This window comes from Cricetulus griseus, assembly GCF_003668045.3.
Source record: "Cricetulus griseus strain 17A/GY chromosome 1 unlocalized genomic scaffold, alternate assembly CriGri-PICRH-1.0 chr1_1, whole genome shotgun sequence".
Taxonomy (NCBI): Eukaryota; Metazoa; Chordata; class Mammalia; order Rodentia; family Cricetidae; genus Cricetulus; species Cricetulus griseus.
In genome coordinates this window covers 4779609-4803197 of record NW_023276807.1, presented here as the reverse complement: position 1 = coordinate 4803197, position 23589 = coordinate 4779609, and the positions used below count along the sequence as shown (strand labels likewise).

At 45.8% G+C, this 23589-nt stretch overlaps 1 protein-coding gene across 3 annotated transcripts in view; it reads right to left on the bottom strand.

Moving 5' to 3' along the window:
• The window catches only part of Uxs1 (UDP-glucuronate decarboxylase 1), a 74014-nt gene that overhangs the window by 5434 nt on the left and 44991 nt on the right, over nucleotides 1-23589 (bottom strand). For all 3 annotated transcript variants that reach the window (XM_027386722.2, XM_027386723.2, XM_027386721.2), the window contains exons 8-13: nucleotides 22629-22688; nucleotides 18946-19067; nucleotides 12650-12769; nucleotides 5828-5871; nucleotides 2319-2379; nucleotides 1007-1064 (exon numbers count right to left, since the gene is read on the bottom strand). In XM_027386722.2, the coding sequence (XP_027242523.1) occupies nucleotides 1007-1064; nucleotides 2319-2379; nucleotides 5828-5871; nucleotides 12650-12769; nucleotides 18946-19067; nucleotides 22629-22688 (465 nt within the window). The remainder of the gene's footprint in view (nucleotides 1-1006; nucleotides 1065-2318; nucleotides 2380-5827; nucleotides 5872-12649; nucleotides 12770-18945; nucleotides 19068-22628; nucleotides 22689-23589) is intronic.

Genomic DNA, 23589 nt, shown 5'->3' with positions numbered 1-23589 from the left:
GGACAGAAAAGCCTGGCCTAGTACCCTGAGCTGGGGAGCTAGACTCCATGGAGTTTCCTAAACTCTGAGGTGCACATGGATCACTGGTACACACTGTCTTCTGGGAGGCCAGGGCTCACATCTACAGTGCCATTATGCCAAAGCCCAAGGTTCCCATCTGCACAGCAAAGGTTTCAAACACATGGTGACTGTGGGCAGATGGTGACCGGAGAGGGCCCTGCCTCACCAGTGGGAATGCACAGCTGCGAAGCAAGCCTGAATTGGACTGCTGGAAGCATACAGCACTGTGCTTGTGTGGCAGAAGGACTTCTGTCTCCACTGTCACACAGAACAGGATTCCAGCTGTCCATAGCTGCTCAGTACAACCCTGATCCAGGAATGTCAACATGGAGGAGCCTATTCAGCCAATGGGGCAGCAGGGTCAAATCAGAGCAGTCCGCAGCACACATACATCATGGTCCGGGCCACAGTGGCATGTCTTGAACTCACATTTCTGGACTGGAGACCAGACTTCCTAGAGCTCTAGCAAGCCTGAGAAGAGGCTGGGGCGCTGGGGCTACCTCCTTGGCACATGTAACCCAAGGGCAGGGCCATACCCGGGAACATCCTGCTGCTTGATGGGAACACTGTTCCAATGTCACACAGCCAAAGCCAGCCTGGACAGAACTGATGTCACTCTGTCCTTGCTCCTGAAATTCGGTCTCGAAGGACGTAGCGCTCAGAAATCAGCGGTGGTCACCCACACAACATGTGCTAACCTAACCGTGCCACACCTGGAGGACAAATCTCTGACCCACGCTCCACCCAGACCTGCCATTAGACCTGAGAGCCAAACTCATCTCACTCCATCCTCTCTCTAATCTCAGAAGATCTGGAAATGTTCCTCATCAATACCGCTCTGATCCAGTCAGTCAGACTGTACTAATTCTCCACTGTTTAGAGACGGTACTACTAACAGACAGGGTAAACATGGAAGAGTTCATTCAGAGTCACCTAGCATACTTACCAACAAGGTTTTTAATTAACTGAGCAAATTCCAGGATCGTGTGTTCTTCTGGGTTCCCCTAAGAAAGAAATGGATTCACCTATAAGCATCATGACAATGGCAGTAATTCTCTACCTGGCCACACATAACTTCAGAGACATTCGCTACATGAATCGTCATTAGTCCCCAGACTAACCTGCCTCCGACTTCACCCCAGCCTCTTGTGCCACTGGAGCATTCTGGGATGGTTTTCATCCTGGCCAGCTGCAAAGCTATACTACCTTAGACCTTTAATCTCTTCTGAAGAATAGCCTTCAGGTAGGACAAGGCCATTTTAAGTGGGTCACACACACTGGGTGCGCTCCCAGGACGAGTTACTTTTTAATCTACTACTTTCCTGTTACTTTAGTGTTACTCTGCATGTTTGGTTTCACATTGCTGTCTCCTAGGGCAACAAACTTCCTCTATGAGAACTGTGCCAATACCTTTCACAGTGCAGGACCAAAGGTCCTATAGAGAAAGCTGCTGCCGAAATGGATACTGTCACAGACCAGTGTCCTGGGCAAGCCACAGGGACAGTCTCCATGGGCTTGATGAAGCCAGCTAACTGGGTTGGGGAAGAGGAGTTGCTAAGCAAACCCTTTCCTTCATCACATTTTCTAACAGTTGCCACCTTCATTTTTGCAATGCTAGAGACAGAACTCAGAGCCTTGCTCTTGCTACGAGCTACTTCATCACTGCTCTAACCTGCTACTCTTACTCCACAAGTACTACACCAGCACAGACTACAGAAAAGCCTAGCAGCTGTGAATTTTAAATTCCTCCAGCTCCCAATTTCCGAGGCTCTCCTGGACCCAGAGATCAAAGTATCAGGAAGGCCCAGGCTTAATTGTAGGCCGAAAGAAAGGCAGAGTGATGGAAGGAGCATGGGCGAAGGGGGCTATGGGAGGCTCCTGGCAGAACACCTTTCTCATTTGAGGGAAGACGTGTTTCTAAATGCTCTTGTGCAAAGCCTTCTAAAGAGAGTAAAGGAGTAAGATGTACAGAGAACATGCAGGCATAAACAACAGAGCAGGGCCTTTTATCACAAGCCTTTATCCATCTGGAGCTTTTATCCACTTTCCAAGTGTGATCTATACACAGAGCCCTTCAGGCAGAGGGAGTTCACTATGCTGCTTGTGCATGCCTCGAGAGTGTTGCTTTTCAATCTCTTACTCTGCTTTGTCTCACTTGAATACTTAGCAAATGCCCGACACAAGCTGGTTGTGGGCCAAGAGAGTCCTTCACCAAAGACGCTCCAGCTGCTGCAAGGGAGAGGCAGAACTGTACTCACCAAGTTCACAGGGCTGCTGACATTGCTGTTCATGAGTGCTACCAGGCCATTCACCAGATCACTGGAAAAGAGGGAGTGCTGGGTCAGGCAATGCTCGCCATAGCGCAGGAATGCCGAGGGCACACACCAAACCTCCCCAGACAGAAACAAAAACCCGAATGGAAAACTGGATGTGGAAACAAAACCCTGTAAATTAAGATGGTGTTTGTAATGCTAACATGTTCATGAATGAAATGAGTCCTGTAACACTGGGATTTGCTTTTGGTGGGTGTGGTGGGGTGGTGAACAGGGTGGATAGAATGGGTTAAATCTACCCTTTCTGTGCATTGCTGAAAACAACCAAGGACCAAAAGTAAGTTAAAGTAGGTATACAGCCCCTAAAGATGGCCAACTGCAGAGTCTCTGATGAAGCCCCAAGTTTAACGTGAGCCTATGTTAGTCAACCGAAACGAAAGTTAGGATTGATTTTTATAAAATAAGCTCCACAGAAATGAATGGACTTCAGTATGCAAACTCCATACTGGCAAATCACAGCGAAAGCCAAACAAACTGAGCACTGAAATCAATGAAGGCTGCCACCCCCTCTCCCCCAGCCTCCAGCCCACCCTTAGCACATCCTGTGACGCTCGCTTGCTCGCTGTCAGGGGCAGTTGGATGTTTCGGATGGATTGTGATCGGCTGAGCCATGAAGGTGAAGAGAAGTAAGCAAACTTCCGCTTACCAAGGTTTGGTTCTTAGTTTCAGAAGCGTTAAAGTGTGGCTCTGTTAAAGAAAAGTTACTTCGTAAAAATGACACCGCACTGGGAATGTAAGCACTTGTTCTATGCCCATGTTCAGCAGCTATGGTTCTGAATGAAGTCCGCTTGCGAACCTCTCCCTCTTTCTCCAGCTTTCCCACAAGGCACAGGCCACCATGGGCCATGATTGGCTTGCAAAAGAAAACCCAAGATACTTTTGCTTTTCTTTTAATTGGAATAAAAAAGATTTTTTTGTGTGTGTCATTTAATAAGGGTATTTCTGCATTTCCGGTTTCAACAATGGGAATTTTATATGAATATGCTTAATGTTCTGTTCTCACAGATCAAATGTAAATATAAACCACCATTGACCTTGAATGATTTCTTTTCTAAGAGAATCTGGCCAAAAAAAAAAAAAAAAAAGTCACTTCATCACCATGGCAGTAGTCACTACACCCACCACGCACTCTTACGGCATCCGTCTGTGTCTGCAACAAGACATTAAAAGCTGCCATTCAGTAGCATCCACAATGGCTCCTAACACCGAAATAAGGGCAGGGTCATGTGGGGTTGGAAGATGACTGGTTCTTAAGCAGTCATCCTCTTTGGGAGAGGAGGGAGGGAGGGCCATGCACCTTGTATGTAACAGGTTGGCAACTTTTAAAGTCAAAATTGTATAAGTCATACTCATTCAGCCTGAAGCTCTTGAAAAGTGTCATTTTGACAAAGTGACTTTTAAGAAATATATAACATGCCTTTGTTATGTGAATGAGGACACAACCCAACCATGAAAGTATCAGACACATCATGCCAGATGTCAATGCAGATGACCATGTAGGCCTTGGGTCCCCGTGGTGCTGCCGAGGCAAGTGAGGCTCTGGGGACAGTTTAACCAAGGACTGTAACTACGGGTTCAAACACTGTACCCTTTTACAAAATAAGAGACTTTCAATTTCTTAAAGTAGTAGGGGCTGTGTTAAAAATAGCAAGCCTCTGGTTAGTTCTCTGTGGAGACTTGAGTCACTAGATAGTGTACAGCAGGTAGTGTACAGCAGGAAACTAACCCACAATATCCCCAAGTCCTGGTGATCTCAGATACACTATGATAGCAGTACTACCGAAAGGGGCTCTGCTCAAAGGGTCCACTCCTATGCACAGGGAAACTACTGACATCCTCTTTCCAAGGTGTCAGATGGTCTGGGATGTGACCATGTATAGGTCACAGCAACTAGGGGGGTGAGCTGTGGCCAGGACAGGCCTGGTGCCATGACAGCATAGGCATTGTTGAATTCTTAAAGTATTTTAATTATCTACTCCTTTTCTCCCCACCAAATGTACCTGAAGTTACTCAACTTAATTTCGTATGAGATGCTGAAGCAAAGTGACCAGAAAGAAGGCAGGCTTCTAACCACAGCCCTTTGTATTACATCAAGTCTATTGATGGTGGACGATGAAGAAGTCTGGGACCCAGTTATGTAATTCAAGGTTGAATCTGTGTACTTGCAGACCTCCTTGGAAGTGCATGACTGGGGGTTGGGGGAGGCAGGGTGTGAAGGGGGATGGGATGAAAACGCATTGTTATTATTATTATGAAGAGGTGGTGCAATACATGGGAGGTCTGGCTAGTTCAGTCCAGCTACAGAAATTTGCCCCAATACATTTCTCCAAGCCCACAGTCTGAGCTCTACACTCTAAAACAGAAACTGTCCTGGAGGGAGGGACGGCCACTTGTCCCCTCCGAAACTGTCTCTTGGAATAAGCTAACCTATTTGGATAACACATGGCCAGCTAAATCTCACTTTCAGGCTTTCGGCCCTGCTTGACAAGATATGCACAGGTAAGGAGAAACAAATACTGACTGTGATAAACATGTATTTCCAGCTTCTTTTGGATCACACATAAGAATGTATATACTTCCAGGGGAAAATCTGTACTGGTTGTTTTAATTTTGGGGAAAAAATTAAAGCAGCATTCCCATTTTTCTAAGTGACTTCTACTGAGCTCCTCAGCTACTGAGACATGGTTGCTTAGGCCAAGGCTAGGGGCTACTCAAACCTGCACCCCGTAGCTATCATCTTACCCTACAGTACCCTTTGGATGGCTCTAAGACACCTGGGACAGCATTTCCTGGTCAAGAGGCATTCAAGTTATTTGCACTTAAGGGCAAAAGTACATGGTGTCAAAATATAGACTTGGGTTTTACAATGATCAAGGATGTTGGAAACTTCCATTGAATTTGTAAACATTACACATGTGTAGTGTGGTAACTGCTTATTAATACCAACTGCATTGACCAACAAAACTCTAGGTAAGCTTCCAAAGACAACAATGCAAGTCACCACGTGAAACTATGCTCAAGAACATGAGCCTGCCTCAGCTTCAACACAAGGTCACCATTAAGAAAGGCTTATCTCCTGTTCTTAAAGACTCTCTCCATGCTAGAAAGCCATAATTTAAAAAATTGGTTGGACAACAGAATCTGCAGGTTTGATGGGTGATTAATTGGCCTGCAGCATTAATTACCCAAGCTACCCTCACAGTGCAACATAACTTCACCTAAGCAACACTAGGTGGCAGTGAAGGATTAGCCAGGAATCACAGAAACGGTAGATGAAAACCAATTTTAACAGAGAAAAGCAAAGGGTTTCTAATCAAATATTAAAATTAACTTAATACATAGTTGAGCTGTGGAAATAACCAGAGTGTACAATATATAATTAGCTGTTATTGCATTCCTCCACTCAGAACCAAGGCTAAGGACCAGAGCCTTACCTGACATACTGGAACGCCCTTGTCTGAGACCCAGATCCATATACCTAGAAGGAAACCAAGAGTTAGATCTGAGAAAAACCACCCTGACACTATCAGTGGGACTCCTGACTTCAGAACCAATCCTCAAAGAGGCACTTACATGGACTTACAATGTCTAGGGGCTCATGAACCCTCTTCCTGATACATGTAACTATCCCCCACATCAAAGAAGCCTCTCTTGTCAGCAGAGAGACCATCCCAGAAAACCACTAGTCCAAACACAGAGAACTGATTATGGGCTGCTCAAGCCTCAATAGACACATCTGTAATACAACTCCTGTACCTAGGCTCATGGAACACTATGGAAAAGGAAGACTTTGAGAGCCAGAGGAACAGGAAACCTGCTGTGAGCTCAGATAGTGTCTCCTAGAAATGACTAGAAAGATAGATCCACAATACTGCATATGGCTTCTAAACAAGACCCAAACAGTAACAACACTGATAAACACATTAAGGCCTCAAAACCCTAGGGGCGGGGCGGGGGAGAACTACAGGCAACTACCAACTACTGAGAGAAGGAAAATTAGTCTTCCCCAGGGATAGGCTCTTAACTGGTTATCCAATCCCACGTGGTCAGCTATGAAATCATATCCACATAGCCACACTGAACGGACTCGGCAAGTGTATTTATCTATTTGTGTTTGTGTGTGTCACAATAATAATGAAAGGAGAAGAGAACATGAATTTGAAAGGGAGTGAGATATGATGGAGGAAAAGGACAAAGGAGGGGTTGAGGAAAGGGGAGGAAAGGGGAGGAAAGGAAGCAATTATATTTTAATTAAAATAAATTATTAAGGAAAATGAGAACATCGTGAGCCACATCTCATACTCTGTACTTCAGCACTGATACTCAGCATGAGCATGTATGTACACATATACCAAGTTTTTTCTCAAAAGATAACGTCCAAGAACTGGCTTCTAGCCATGTCTCAGGGGACTGGAGTCCAGTTGTGCAGCACACACTAATGTGAACATGTACTTCGTGGGGGCTCTACATATACACCTATGCACATACACACATACACATACACACATACACACACGAACATACACAAGAACAGTATTTAGTGGGGGCTCTACACATATGCCCACACACACACATCCACACCCACACAAACACACTAATGTGAATAGTATTCAGTGGGGGCTCTACACATACATGCACATACACAAATATCCGGGGGGCTCTACACACACACACACACACACACACACACACACACACACACACACACACACACACACACACACACTTTAACATGAATAATATTCAGTAGGGCTCTACACATATGCATGTGTGCACAAACACTCTAATGTGAACAATATTCAGTGGGGCTTTACTCTCTCTCTCTCTCTCTCTCTCTCTCTCTCTCTCTCTCTCTCTCTCATGTGAACAATATTCAGTGGGGGCTCTCCACCTATTACAAATGATAGACTTCTGCCTAGACAGCTCAGTAAACTATGTGGCAGGCTTGTTCATAGCTATATAGCTGGCTCCTAGGGAATGTCAACATGTGGCTAAGGCCAAACTGAGACCCTTTAGGAGAGTGATGGGATTCAGAGGTACAGGTTTGGAATACCCGTAGTCAGTCACTCAGAGCCAAGAACTGAGTTAGAGGAGCTGAATGCTGATAAAAAGCCCAGGATGGCAGAATCCAGCAGTTAAAACCGATTAACAATTGGAACCAGGTGGTCCTGGATGGTGGAACAAAACTACTCGTGAGGTCACCAACCCTTCCTATCTGGCTGGGGCTGTACAGCTGTGTTCTCACTGCCTTAAAAGTAATGCCTGAGCACCAGCCAGGATTTAGTTTATGCAAAGGAGATCAAGGTTAATATTCCTCAAACTCCTGTTAAGACTCTGAGGTGCAGTCCAGGCTCAGAACCACTTAGCACACATCCAGGGGCTCCCCAACTCCTGGGCTTACTAAAACATGTTTCACATCTGATCTGCAAGATCTTGGGGGTCGAGCCTGAGAATTCCCCTTTGTGAGACTTCTGATGTGTGGCATTGATGGTCCTGGGTTCACAATCTGAGAACCTTTGTGATAAATGATATGAATGCTTAACAAAAATTCCATACTGACAGAAAAGTGGCTACACCACCACTGAAGCAATGTTTGTCTTGAGTTTTAAATTTTGAATAATGAATACAGGAAAATGCTGTCCCAAGCATCTTAGGGACATCCAGGGCACTGTAGGGTGAAGTGGTGGTTATAAGGACATGGGCTATACAGATCTGGGCAGCCCTCAGCCCTGCCTCAGTTGGAACAACTATCGAGTTTTATTCAGATTAGGTGACGGGCCTGGTAGAAGTCCCTCAGGAAGATGAAAATGATACTTAGAAAATTCTAACAACCACTATAGATTTTTCTGGAAAGTAAGAAAAGGCATAGTTAGTTGATGTGCCTAGACTGTCTGTCATGCTGTAACACTGACCACACATGCCAAGTTCAGAGATCTGTGCTTTCAGATTCTGCTCAAGAAAGGAGGGCCTATGAAAAAAGGGTGAACTACACTGTGTATGGAGTGGTCTGTTGACAGAATACAACAGGTACAGGAGCAAATCTCAGCAAAGGAGCAATAGAGAAGCATCCAAAGTCCCGATGGTCCAGAGTGAGCATGCCCTCCTGCTCACACACCTGCCTGGGGACTGGAGGCCTCTCCTTGACCACGGGCCATGGAGAGGGTGCTCAGCCACACTCATGAGTCTCTACAGCCCCACACTCTTGCATCCACAAGAACCCTCTGACTTCACCTCACAGGATGAGAGAGACTCAAGGAGATTCTGGGGACACAAAGCTGCTCTCAGGGGACTGAGTGCTGTCTGTGTTCAGGTCACAGCAGTGCAGGTGACCCGGAAGTCACCAAGATGTTCAGCAAGTAGGGGTGACAAGAACAACAAAGGGAGCTGTCACAGCACTGCACTCTACCATGTGCACTAGGTACTTTAGCTGTGACAGCCTCTGCTGAACAAGCTTCAGACAGTATCCTAAATGTCTAGGCCCAGCTGGGCACTTCCCACAGAACTGTGTTAACAAAAGCCCTGCTTAGTAAATCCAGCCCTCATAGCTGCCTGGCCTCCTTCAGCAAGAATCTATGAGGTCAGTTTGGTCAGGACCCCCTTCCCCAAATGCTTCTTTCAATTCCTTTCTCTCCACAGACTCACTGCTCTTTGGCTGGGATTCCTCCTCGCTCTCTACTAAAGCTGCACTTGGCCTCCAGCATGTCTCTCCCCACTCTACCCCACTGACTTCTACAGAGAACCACCTGACAAAGGGAGCAAACGCTATCTCAATCCAACAGAAAAGCACTCAAAGTTAGTTCATCGGGTTCTTGATGGGCATAGAATTCTGTGGAACAGCAGCAGCAACAAAACACCCCCAAACACTCCAAATGCCTCCTTGGGCCTTCTGCCTGGGTGGCTAGCAAAGAAGGCGCCCTGGATTAAAGGCATTCAGATGGCGCCAGTGATCTCCCCCTGCATCTCTGGCACACAGTCATGCTGGGTCTGAAGACAACACATAAGGCATGACCTCCAACAATGTGTGCATTCTTGATGCTGCCAGGGGACTTGCTTTCCTCATTAACACAGGGCCCTTGAAGCCACCAAGGAGGCAATAAATTGAAAAGCTGTTTCTTGGAAGGCTGCTAACAGTGCTCTCTGCAAACAAGGCAACTCTGACCGTGGGTAAGCCACTGTGCTTGGTGACTGAAAAGGCATCAGGATGTCTTCCTTCCTGATAGAGATCATCTGAACACAAAATATAACTGTCCCCCAGTTTTCATGGAGATTGGTTCCAAAACACTTCATAGATATCAAAATCCAGGATGGCCAAGTCCCTTTTGTGAAATGGTGTAGAATTTGCATATGCCCACTCTGCATGTAAGAAAACATCTGCCCATGTTATCACAGGCACCATGTTTTCTAACACTTCCTACTTGCAGATGGATGAATCTGTAGCTGGGAAACCTGTGGAGAGATGCCAGATGCAGACACATTCACCTAGCAGTTACAGCTGCAAATGCTGGCTTCTGTTGGCTAACCACTGAACTGCTTTTCCCTCACAGCCACAGAGAGCAGCCACCACATACCTGACCATGAACTTGATCAGCATCTGTCTCACACTGCCTGTGTGCTGGGGCCAGAGACACAGCTGTAAACAGAGGGAACAGAGGTCCTGGTTTCCAGAGACAATGCTGTGCTAGGGCCCTGAAGATGCAGTGTCTCAGCTGGTCATCAGTTCAATGAAAGCAAAATCATCATGACTACCAAATGGTGCATTTATGCAGAGTGGTCCAGCCGGCGCTGTCTATAGAGAATGGAGGAAGAGTGCCCAGGAAACACTGCCAGAATAGGCAAGACAGAAGCTAAGGGAGTCAGTTTGAGGAGTAGTAAGTTGGGAAAGGTCTGTGGCATATGCTATCCCTGAGATGAGGGATCTTTGGGTTTCTCCTCTTCAGAAGGCTGGCTCTAGGCCAGACTGAGAGAACATGACTGGAGAACAAGGATGGGACACTGGAAAAATAGGACACTATGGTGGAAGGGTGGATCCTGAGCCAGGTCACCAGGGTGGACTGGTGGAGAAGCCAGGTATACCACAGAACCTCCATCAAGGGGCAGCAAGGTGCCACTTAGGTAGAGGATGAGAGTGAGTTTGGGCCATTAGAAGCCAGAGCTGAGGTCTAGAATGACCTCTTTCCTGGGATGTACTTATCAAAACTCACCAACCTAGTGTCTGTCTTGAGGGGCCACCCCACTATGGACAGGGGAGGCTGCATCCTACATTGGTAGCAGAGCTAACACATATGAAGGATAAACAAAAGACAGCAGGGATTCAGAGGAGAGCCCTATGTCCAATCCATGTTGTCATAGAAGCTTAGGCACTTTAATCTCTGCACCTCAGTCTTCTCACTTGTAGCCCTGGCTGAAATAGAGACCGTGCAACAGAGAACAGTGCTCGAAATCTGTTGATCACTCCATAGGTGGTGGACACATATGTACACACAGTTTCTGAAGCATCAACTTTACAGTGGGGTTACTTGTTGGGACCGTATATGGAAATCCATTCCGTCCTGAGTTCAGAAAGCTCAACTGGCTCCTATTGTCTCTAGGACATTAGCTTAAGGCACATACATTAGCTTAACCCTACAGGATGCTCTGGACTCGTGGTGAATGGGTCCTATCTAAATAACAATAGACTTGGGCCCAGAAGGTTTAACTTTCATCCTGAAGGCTAGGTGATACATACAGCCAAGTAACATGCAGCTACAAGTGTCTTTAGAATTAAGGGAAGTAATGAATCTTTGCCCCTTATACATGATAATAGAAGTCTTCTGCCTTTGTCCTCACTGTTTGGTTGAATGGTATATGAATAAACTAGAGGCATTCACTATGGACTGGAATTGCCCTCCTGACAGATATTCTGTGTTTCTGACTTTTAATTCTTTTAGCTAGCTAGTCTTTCCCTCATCCACACTCCCCTACTCAGGAGCGGACCCAGGGCTGCTTGACTGGTCCCGACCTCAGTCCCACAAACACCAGTCTGTGACAATCACCTGTGTCAAACCCCTCATGAGTCAAGGCACAAGCAGACCCACGATGGTCTGACATGTAATTTCTGACTTTTCAGTGTGTCTGTCAGGAGGGAACCTGTGGAATGTGGATAAACATGTGACTAGCTAAAATACCTTTTCCTCTGAGAAGTGATCAGTAAGTAAGGTTAGAGAGGTGGCTCACAGGGTAGAGTGCTTACCATACAAATAGAAGGACCTGAATTCAAGTCCCAGCACTCGAATGAAAATCTGGGTGTGGCAGTGTGCACTTGTAATTCTGTAGCACTGGGAGAAGGGGGTGAAGACGAGGGTTCTAGGGGATTCTAGAGGATTCTGGCCAGCCAGTCTAGCCAACTGATTAGTTCTGTGTTGATTGAGAGACCATGCCTCAGAAAACAAGACGGAGTGCAACGGTCAACATCTGGACTCCATATGTACGCATATAAACAAACGTGTGTGCAAGCACATGCATATACACACACTTAATAATTTTAAAAAGAAAATACAATAAAAGCAGTAAACTATTATGCAGAACTTTGAAGAAAAAGGATGTTTAACTCCTACAGAACCAAAGAGCAAAGAGGTGGAGGCAGACCAAGGAGAGACTGGGAAGGCCAGAAGAAAGAAAATAGCAGATCTGGGGAGAGCCAGGGGCACTCATCAAACAAGGGAACCCAAGCCAAGTTATATGCAGGCCAGGGGTGGAGGTCCCAGGGCAGGTGAGGTTTGTGGATAGGTGTGGGGTGCTTAGCCCTGCTGTCTAGATGATACCCTGGACTGATGGGTCTGGAACAGCATAAATTCAGACCACTGAGCTTAGACCATGGGAGTTCCACTGGTTCCAGGAGCCTCTTAGAAATGACATGAACAGTTTTGATCCTTGCTTGTAAAAAGTGTGAAGATCTGACAAAGATATGGCTCAACTTCCTTCCCACATGGACCTGAACATTCCTAGGAACACATTCATTCATATCTCTGGCCTTCAAGAAGAGGCTAAGAAAACAGTGGGAGTTCTAAGCAGGCGAGCGGGCACAGGTGGAGTCCAGGAGTACAGGGTGACTACAATAGGCACCTGGGCTCACTGGAAGGCTCTTCCTGGTCTGTGTTCCACCCGTGTACTTCTATTCCTTTCAGGTAGGTAGCAGAGATACACATGAACATGAAATAGCAACACTGAAAACCAAAGTCCCTGCATCAAGTCACCCGGGCGCAGAGGGCAGTACCCACCGTGAGCGGCTCCCCCTGTAGTGCTTGCAGGATGAAGTTGCTGACCACCCGCCCGTCATTCATGTGCATTCGTGGCCCAAAGGTGTTGAAGATCCTTGCCACCCGTACTTCCACACCTTCCTGGAACAGACAGAAGGGATGTCAGGCATGTGTCTTCTGCACGGATGGAGAACAGGCTGCTTTTCACTCCCAAAAGAAAAGAGCTCTTCTGTTCTGATTCTTTAATGTGCTCACTCTAAAGCACTTGGGTGGTGATGCAGAGCTAAATCAGAGCCCAAGCTGCCTTAGATTTCACTGCGGAAAGGCCAGTAGAATGTGCACTCTGGTGGGGAAGCTATGAGACTGTTGTGTGAGGGTGACTTTACGTAAACTGCTCTCCAACAGGTGCCTAGTTTCCCATGGGGGCTGGGTCATGCCCTAAAATTTATTAAGGAATCTTCTGTCTGTAAAACTGACGACAGAAAACAGACATGTTTGTTATGCACTTCAAGTTACAGCCATGGTGCATGCCAAATGTCTGGTTAAGATGAAATGGCATTAAATTACACAGTGCAGACTAGTCTGTGGTTTCAGGAATCCACCACAGATCTCAGAGCCTATGCTCTGGGGATGGCAGGATAATGTATTAAAGAGGGGAGGAGAGGGAAAGGCAGGGATGCTGCTCTCATCAGAGGATAACTCAAAGGTGTCCACTTGCATTTAACTGATGAGACTAGGAAAGAATTGGGAGATGATGATCAGAATATGGCACTGTTCTCTAAAGAGACTGGAAAACCTCAGCGATACTACATTAGTCAAACAGTGGAGGGAGCTCCAATTGTATGCTCTTGTCCTTTTGTTCTCCCTTCTCAGGAACAAGCATCCAAAGCATGGCCTTATGAACTGACCTCTGCAAACATGTACTGCCCAACACATAAACAGGCAGCCTTGCTGATTTTTCCATCTGGACCTGAAACCATTAGGGAAGCTAACTAGAGTCAGCAACAGACTCTTAAGAGCTCACTAGAACCACTGAAGTAGCTGGAGCCACTGTGCTATCTCTGCCCAGAGCAGCCTCATAGCTTTCCAAATGGGCACTCCTAAGTTTGGAGATCACATCAAGATTAGCTAAACTGAAGGAGATAAACCCAAAGCTCCTTTCAGTTGAGACCCATTCTCTCTTCCCAGACACTGGCATCTTGTGGAATTAGTATGCCCAGCTCTGTCTTCATAGGGTCAGCAGCTTTTGACTCGACACAAAGGCAACCCATGTACAGTTCATCTGACACTCACCCTCTACCCTTGCAGTGGCATATCGAAGGTATAGCCAATAGGTGTCAGCAGGCTGGTTAGGTAGCAGTTGGGCTGCTGCCCACAGAGCCTGGGGAGAGACAGGCTGAAAACTGGGGAAGTGCTTACCAGGGCAGTATGTCATTGAAGGCAGAGCCAGTCTCTGAAGGATCAATGGACAAGCACACCCCTGTGTTCCTGATCACGTGACATCCGTCTGCACAGCCAAGCCCTGCCACCTACCACATTCGAGAGTTTCCATCATGCTGTGGTGCAGGGACTCGGCATGGACAAGGATAACATTCACAGAACTAACTACTGACTCATTCTTAACCATAGCTTCATGCCACTGTGTGCTCTGTCCTTTATGGGGTGCCACGAGTCACGGACCCAAGACTCTGAGCACTGAGGACAAGAACATCTCAACAAGTATAAGCTAGGTCAGCATCAAACCAAGTGGAAGTTAAGAGGACACAGATTGTGTGAAGCCCCATGCAGAGGGCACAAACCTAAACACATGGCTACTGAGCATAAGCTCATGGGCACAGTGGGAACACTCTAGGTTTGTCTCACCATTCTCCAGCTGTATTTAATTTTCCAAGATGTCTCATCCTGATGTTTGAAGTGGGAACGACAGCCATTCTGCTGCCACAAGGATTACACAACAGTGATGCTGCTTTGAGAACTGACCATGTCACAGTTCTTAGCCCAAGACAGATGGATGATTTTGGGTATTCAGTATCCCCTGGACAGAAAAATCTGTTGATGCTCAAGTCCTGAGCAGGATTTGCACAAAACCTTTACAATTATACATGTCATCTCTGGATGACTTCAATAGCTAGTACAATGCAAGTGCTCTGCAGAAAGCTGGTTAGGGTATCAATCAAGGGAAGCATGCATGCAAATTCAGCACTTGCACCAGTTCCCTTGTGCTTTCACTTCATGACTGGCACTAAACACTCAGGGGAGGTGTAAATGCAAGCATTTGTACCTGACCTTTGTCTGTCTCCTGATCATGCTAACTTACCTCGAAGCACCAACCCAGCTACAAACCCTGAGGTCTACAATGGTGACCTGCCAGTATGACATGTTGGTACGATAGTGACACAAACGATGTACGAGCAACCAACATTAGATTTACAGTCCCACTGAGAGATGAAACCCAAGCCAGACAATGCTCGGGTGACCAAGATCCTGAGATTGGATAGGCTAGGGGGGTTAGGGTCAAACCAAACACTATTGTTCTACTAAGGGAACTCGGAAATAAAATGATTCCTAATGATATACTGTTATATCCATAGATCAGGGCCTTGCTCAACCCTCACTAGTGACGCTGCTTGTTGCAGTAGATGGAAATTAACACAGAGACCCACGAGTGTATAATGTGACGAGAGTGAGAGACCTTAGAACACTTAGTCCTAAATGGAATGAATGTCTTCATCAAGCCCCTCCTTTCAGGGATCAGGGAGCTATATGGAAGAGAAGGTGGGAAGATTGTAAGAACCAGAGGGGCTGGATGACACAAAGGACTCAGTGTCCTTCAGACACAACAGGACTGACATACATGTGAAATCAGACTGTGGCAGCATGCACAGGTTCAAGCCAGATGGGGTTCTGGTGCTCAGAGAGCAAAGTGGACATGAGCTCCCATCGTTGACCAAGAGGCTTTCTCCAACTTATGTCTCCTTGCAAAGGAAAAATTAGTTTTCTCCAACGGAATTTCCCTAGGTATATTAACTACACTTAATGGTAGGCCCCATGCCTAGCAGTAAACGACCAATACAAAATGAACTTGGTGGTATTTTTGAAGGCTTTTTTTCTCCACATTTGTTTAGGCAACTTTTGTCTTACTGGTCTTTTGCTTGTGTGTTATGGTTTCTGATTTTCTGTTTGTAGGGTTTTGTGTGTGTGTGTGTGTGTGTGTGTGTGTGTGTGTGTTTCTTGTGATTTCGCTTCGTTACTTTTCTTTTTTAAAATTCTGTTTTGTTTGCTTTGCTTGCGTTTTCTAAAGAAAAAAAGAAGGCATGAGTTGGGCGGTGGCAGGCCCTGGAAGAGTTGGGGGAGGGGAAACCATGATCAGAATATATTGTTAAAAATTATTTTCAATTATAAAAAAAGAGGGGGATCATATACAGTGTTTCTCAGGTACCCCACCAGGATGACAGGACTACATGGTGGAATCCCACAGTACTCTGGGAGGATTATGACAGGCTTGGGGAAGAGCAACTGGATGGGACTAGTGTGCCATCCCATAAGGGTAAGGTGACATCAGACATAGCACTGTTCATTACAGTGGTTAAGTTCTGAGGTAGGGACTCATATGGCTCTGCTCTCCCTCACGACTGCTCTTAAATGTAAGCTATGTCTCTATCAAGCCGTGGATGCTCAAGTATGATCACTGCTCAATGTTGGAAAATCCTCAAAGGACAGAGAAGCACTGGACAGGCTGGGAATGGGTCTACCCAGGAGAGTGTCACCCTCCACTCTACCAAGAGCCGTCCCGCAGGAGAAGCCTGGGGTATGCTGACCTGAAGCTCTACACAGTGCTCCCAGGAATGGCAGCCCCTACTCCGCCATGCTTCCTTAGTCTTCCTCATACGCTGCACATGTGTGAAGCAATGAGAACAAGAGGCTGAATCATCTTATTCTCTGCTGCCTCTCACATTTGTACCTAAGGACAAGGTCTTGGTCACTGTGGTATGCAGCTCATTAGGCTGGGTGACTCTCAAATTCACTGTGGAGGGTGGCAGAAGGTCACATAGGCTGGGTGATGGCAGATGTGAGCCTGTAGTTGCCTGACAATTCTCTTCAATAGATCTACTTTAGCACAGTGGATCCACTATACATGGTTTCAGTCACCCATAGTCAGCAAGAAGGGTGAGTGGAGTACAGGGAGGTATTATGGGGCCAGCATGTCTATGAGTTTTACCACAGCATGTTGCTGCATTGGTGTAATTTGTTTTGCAAGTAATCTCTTACTATGCCTAACTCATATATTAAATTTTATCATAGATACATATGTCCAGAAAAAGCATAACATGTATAGACTCTTGCACTTTCAGCTTCAGATACCTGTTGGGGTTTTGAAGTATGACTTCTTCAAAAAATAACAGGGGACTACTACATGAACAAGTGGGTGGACCCTCTTATGGTTGCTATGCATCAGGTTATTATACTGACACCACTGCAAAGCCAGGAGAGAATGAATACCACACTGCAGATGCCTATGTGGGGTGGCAGGATGTGGGCAGCGGGCACCCTGGGAACAAGGCCAAGGCCAGCAAACACAGCAAGCCCTCTAGAGCCAGTTTTACCCGTGGAACTTTGGGCTTTTTGGCAGCTTATTTTCTTTTGATTTAAGTGTAATATACATAGCAACTAGTATGCTAATGCCAAAAAATGAATGAAAGGCATGCCCTCAAGGTTATTGCCCCAGATGACTTCTGACTTCTGGGTTCTGTTTCTGCTCTGTTGGTCTGTGGTTCTATGAATGGTGGCCTGTTATGCAGACTCAGCTCAGAAAGTGGGTGGGCCATGACTTCAGAGGCAGACTCACAGGGGGCTAGGGGTGCAAATGTACCCTGATCCCTGACCACAGCCCGAGGGTGAGCCCCCACATTATAAAATCTCCATCCCACAGGCACACAGAAGCAGCAAACTAGTTCCTCCCTGACAAGTTCAAACTATTCATGAAGGATGCTCTGCTCTGCCCTTTAATCTCCTAAGAGGTGTTCAGTGAGACAAAACTTGATGTATTAGGGGCTTTCACTAATTATGACAGTATTAGAAGAAGAAAATCCTTAAGAAAAGGCCAAGTTTTATTTAATAAAAACAGCTATCTAGACTTCCGTTTATCTTGTTTACATTTTCATTCCTTAGATTTACTTACACACCATGTAGAGTCCCGCTAAAAGACAATTATTAACAAGTAGACAGGGGCCAAGGACTCCCCCAGAACCTTGTTTCTACATTTTGGTACCAGGTACTCCCATAATGCCCTCTGTTCTTGCCCACTGGCTAGATGTAGACAGCAATCTACATACAGCTGTCCTGAAATGAAACTACATTCAATACCCATGGTTATTTCCCATCATGTCCTGGTCAATAAAAAACAACTTCCCGAGGACCAGAGAGTGCTGGCCCAAGCACAGAAAAAAATTGGTGAGAAAATGCACGGACCAGCACAGGACCTCACCTGGCCATGCAACACTCCTTCTGCTGCTCTGTCCAATGCTACAGGGCAAAGCCATAAGTCCACATCAGAGGTCAAAGGTAAGAAGTTGAGTGCCCAATCATGTCCAACTCATGTTATAGTAGAACCGGCAAGGGAATCTTGGCCTCCTGCTCTGTGCGTGAGATGAAACACCCATGACGGAAGCACAATGAATAAAAAGTATGTAGGAGAGGACAGGGGAATATAACCACTCCTAGAGCAACCAGCAATTCCCTTCCACACTTAATAGATGACTAGAAGGATTTTTTTTTTTTTTTTTTTATCTACCCTGGCTAGGGAGCTGGCTCAAGGGGTGAAGTGCATGCTGTACAAGGATGAAGATCAGACATCCAGACCCAACAGCAAAACCAGATGGGCATGGCAGAGAGGAAACAGGATTCAAGCTGGCTAGCAAGACCAAGTGACCTGCAAGTTCCTGATACCTCCATGAAAGTGCGCCTGCACACACATGTACATGTGCCCCCCCCCCCACAAGAACATAAACGCACATATGTAATAAATAAAGATTAAAAACAAACCACACCATTCAGAGGTCTTTGATGTTAGATGCCAATGGGCAATATGACACTAGGGAAGCATGCAGTTCCCAGACCTCCCACAGTACTGGAAACGAGTTCATCTCATTTTGAAAGCAAGGAGATATGTAGAAACAGTTGGCAATGGCATTCGTCTGTAACAATGGACACCAAGCCTTCTCAACACCCACTGGCAGTTGTCACCAGCCCTGGGGTTTATCCTGTACAGAGAGTGTTTCATATGTGTCTAAAGCTCCAATGTGAGTCTCGACCAATACCTGCTTCATGTAGGCATAGCACATGGTCTCCGCGACTCGTTTGCCCTCGTCGTAGCAGGCCCGGGGTCCTATGGGATTCACATGGCCCCAGTAGTCTTCACTTTGAGGGTGGACCTCAGGATCTATAAGTAAGCATGAGAAAATGAGACTTTGTTTTTCCTCCCCCACCCAGCTCCCAGTTGTCACCAGGAACAATGTCTATTTACAGTGGGCCGAGGTAAACATTTAAAACGAAGAGACGTGCATGAGGGAAGCTCAGTGCTCTACCCCTCTTTCCTCAGTTTCGGGCTTCCTGGTATTCTCTCTGACTCAGGAAGTCACGACAGCAGTTCACACATTAAAAAGCAGATGGTCAAAGCCTCTTAATTTTGTCTTCCCTCTATTCCAGACATTATGTTAATTCCCTAAATTATGCTTAATGTTCAGATTGTGATACATCTGAAGATGTATACATGGAAGATAGATGGCACGGTTTTGTAAAGCATGTGATTAGAATAAAGCAGATACTCATAGAAAGGGTCTAAAACGAACTTTCTGTGGAGCATGATGGTTTTCACACTGGCCTTTTCTCCAACAAATCTGAGGCCCATGACTCAAGAGAGTCCTGGGCTTTGTGCAGGGCAGGTACTGGGGCATAGCATCCACTGGAAGAGAGAATTCCCCATCCTTGCTTTTCTACTGCATACATAAATCAATTCTTTAAGATGTATCCAAGGAAATAAACTATTTAAAACAACCAACCAAACTATTTAACTCATGTATTTGTAGCATATGAATACCTATTTTATCTAGTGCACCAAGACCTTCTTACACATATATGTGCATCCAACCATACTATAAAATGGATAACTCCCAAGAAATCTAGACAAAATCATAAGCAACTGTGTTATAAATCCACAGCTGATTTATTCTGCACATGGCTTGATCCCAGACTTGCCAGGATAAGGGAGAGGAGAATACATGGGTGGACCCAAGCTTGGCACATGGATCTGAGTGGCTGGGCCTTCAGGAAGTGGCTATGAGTCTGCAGTCCTGTACAGTGTAGAGTTTGGCTTGATTCTGTGAGCGGTAATTCCCCCAGCGAGAGGCAAGTTACACTCGAGAGAAGAGGTCTAAGACAAGACTCTCTGAGAAAGAAAATGAATAACTCATGTTCACAAAGATATGACCAAGATCAGGCTTTTCCTAGCTTCTGACAAGCCAGATCCCAGAGGTGATGGTCATACACTTCTGTCACGAGAGTAAGCTGGGCACAGCCATTCAGTCTTGGCACCATTCTGAGCTGGAATGCCTAGGACATCAAGCTTCTCAAAAAGTTCCTTCACACAAATCACTTCAGAAAACCATGTGGGCTGGAATGGGGTGGCGGGGGTAAAGGGCCGGGGCTGGGAAGGTAACTCAGTAAAGTACTCACTTTGCAAGCAGAAGGACCTGAGTTCTATGCCCTGCACCCACTAAAACAGAAAAAAAAAAAAAAAAAAAAAAAGGCTGGGCGTAGTGGTACCAACTTTGTAATCTCGGCATTGAGGAGGCAGAGACAGGTAGATTTCTGGGGTCTGCTGGCCAGGCACCCTACCCTACTTGGGAACTCTAGAGTAGGTAAACAACACTGAGGAACCAGACTCCAAAGTATTCTCTGCCCTTCATAAATGCAACCTGCGTGCACATGGAATACATACATCCTCATGCTCCTATAAGTGAGCATGTGTATGTGACCATGTACACAAAGGTTTAACAAAAATGTTTCTTCATCAGGTGTGGTGGTGAGCACCTATCATCTCAGCACAAGTGGAAGTTAGCCTAGGCTATATAGCAAACTGAAGCCCAGCCTGGGCTGCATTCTGTTTCAAAGGACCAAGCAAGGGAAAACTTTCTGACCCTTGCCCTCCTGGTCTGCATTCTGTGAGGCTGCCAAGGTAGGCAGATGCTCCATGAGCAGCACTGGGGACAAAGTGCCAAATCACAGGAATCACACCACCCTCATACTTAAGACTCCCAAAGACAACGGCTCTTACCAAACATGCAAATAAACACCGGTGGGGGAGGCAGGTGTCACTGCGCCTTTTAGACAGAGAATGGGGTGGCTAGGGCCCCTACTTTGTCCTTTAATTGCTCAGGACCTCAGAGATGAGGAGGATGTGTCACACACTTTCATGGCAGACACAACTGCTTTCTGTAGAATTTTTCTATTGGCTGTGTTGTTTCTTTCTCTATCTGGCAAACTTAATTCAAAAAATGGTCTCTTCCAATGTTATACCTTACCACCCTCATTTCCCTTGTTCAGAACAATAATGTAAAGAGAGAGAAAATGCATCACATAGGTCTGGTGCCCCACAGTACCAGGTGAGGGCTCTTCCACAGCCACCTGCAGCCACCTGGTTTTGGACTGTGTAGAAGCCAACAGGGATTGAAAGTCCAGCTCCCCTCCCCATTCCTGACCCATGTTCCCAGGTGCTGAATAGCTCAGGAGGGACCAGGAATGCTGCCAGCCTGTATCATTTACTGCAGAAGCAGCAGTTCATATTCTAGGTATCAACTCCAGAATATTTGTTGCTATGAATTTGGCTGTATATAGAATATATACTGGGTCCTTTGTATTCTCAAATAGGCCCCAGAGACAGGAATTCCCTTCTCACCAGGGTATCAGCAGTAGGAGCTGCAGCCTCTGGGTCTCACACTACATACCCTTAGTTATTCTCTTCGATATAGCACTGAGAAGTCCCCTCTAATGAGTTAACAGCACGTGTTGTAAGTCACATCCCCCACTGAGACTTTCGGCTGCCAGGACATTTTGCACATCACGTCCAGAGGGAGACGTGAGGCACCTGCTTTTCTCAAGACCTTATCAGCTTTCCTGGCACTAAGAGATATACATGTGCTATTGCCAGAGAGTGGTTAAATGTGCCTGTGGATATAAAAACTAGAAATCTTGTGGGATAAGAAGGAACTTTTGGAGACTTTTTAGAAGGACCTCAAGAGAATTTTTAGAAAGAACTTCTAGAGAATTTTTAAGAACTTCTTAGGAGAGCTTTTATAGAAAGAACTTTGAAGGAGAGAGTTTATAAGGAGAAATCTTATTTAGAGCATGAGAGAACTTTTGGGTACAATACATTTTAAAGAATTAAGAGCCATGAGAGAAACATGTGTGTTAGCTGGTTTATTTCCTTTTGGCCCCCAGATCAGAACTTTTTAGCAAGCCCCTGACTAACCTGCTATAAGCCTCCTCTCTGAACCTGTTACATGATGGTGGTGGGTAGATAAATGGGAACTGAAATTTGCTGGCGCTATCTACTAAAGGCTCTTTCAGCAATCTGTCTGTAACAGGTGAAGCAACGAGCATGTGTTTATCACCACCTAGCTCTCAGGTTACCCTGCAGGCTGTTGGTGGCTAGCTAGGCAGCAGTCATTGCTCTCATTGGAGAATAATGTGCCAGCAAAAGGTGAAAAGTGACTTCATGTTGGTAATCTCTGAGATGTCTTCAGAGCACAATGGAAAAACTTCACCTCATTATTATTGGACAGCTTACGCGACCCGGGTATCACAGAGTAGGTGCCAAAAGAGCGGCTGTGCCAATAGGCTGAGCTTTCTAAATGGAATCCTAGACTCTGATTCCATCTTACCAAGACAGGATGCAAACAGCCCTGTGGGTCAGTGGGCATCTTTCAGGGGTCCCACCACTCACCTCCATATACCTCGGATGTGGAGGCCAGGAGCAGACGGGCACCCACGCGCTTTGCCAGTCCTGCAGAAAGAGTACATGTCATCAGAAAAGCTATGAGCTTACACAGGCCAGGGGGGGTGTGGGTGGGTGGTGTGTGTGTGTGTGTGTGTGTGTGTGTGTGTGTGTGTAATTTAAGCAATGTTTAAGTGCTACAGGTGCCTCAATGTCCACCAAATTATCTACTCCTAGTGCATCTGCTGTGGAACCACAATGAAAACATTAAAAAAAAAAAAATGGCCAACAAGAAAAATTCAAATGGGCCCTTTAAAAAAGCAGCATTTAGGTGAAAAGTGGGAGCTCTAAGCAGGGCCAGATCCAGACTCTGCTGAGCACAGTGTGGCTCCAAGAGCTTTGCATATAGATGCCTAAGCTCCAAACATGTTACCCCACACCATTGTTTTTGTCTTTTTAATTGAAAAACTATTTTTATTCATGAAATATATTCTGATCATAGTTTCCCCTCCTAACTCCCCCCTAGCTCCTCCCCCCACTTTCCATCCACCGCTTTCTTTCTCTCTCTGTAAAAAGTAGGCAAATGAAAAGCAAACAAACCACAATTTAAAAATTCTGAAAGAAAAAGCGTAAGAAACACACAGGCAGATATCCATTCAAAAACAAACACATGCAAACACAAAATTTTGGCAACCATAATACATAAGCGAAAGATCTGTTCGACATGAAATGCCCAAACAAAGCATTATGAAACAAACAAACAAACAAGACTCTCTGAGAAAGAAAATGAATAACTCATGTTCACAAAGATATGACCAAGATCACATCTTTTGTGTTGAGCATCTCTGCTGGGCTTTGGGCCTACCTTTAAAGTCTGGTTAATATACCCAGTGAGAATCCATTGGAGAAAAGTAATTTTTCCTTTGCAAATTGATGCCAACTAGAGATAGCCTCTTGGTTAGGAGTGGGA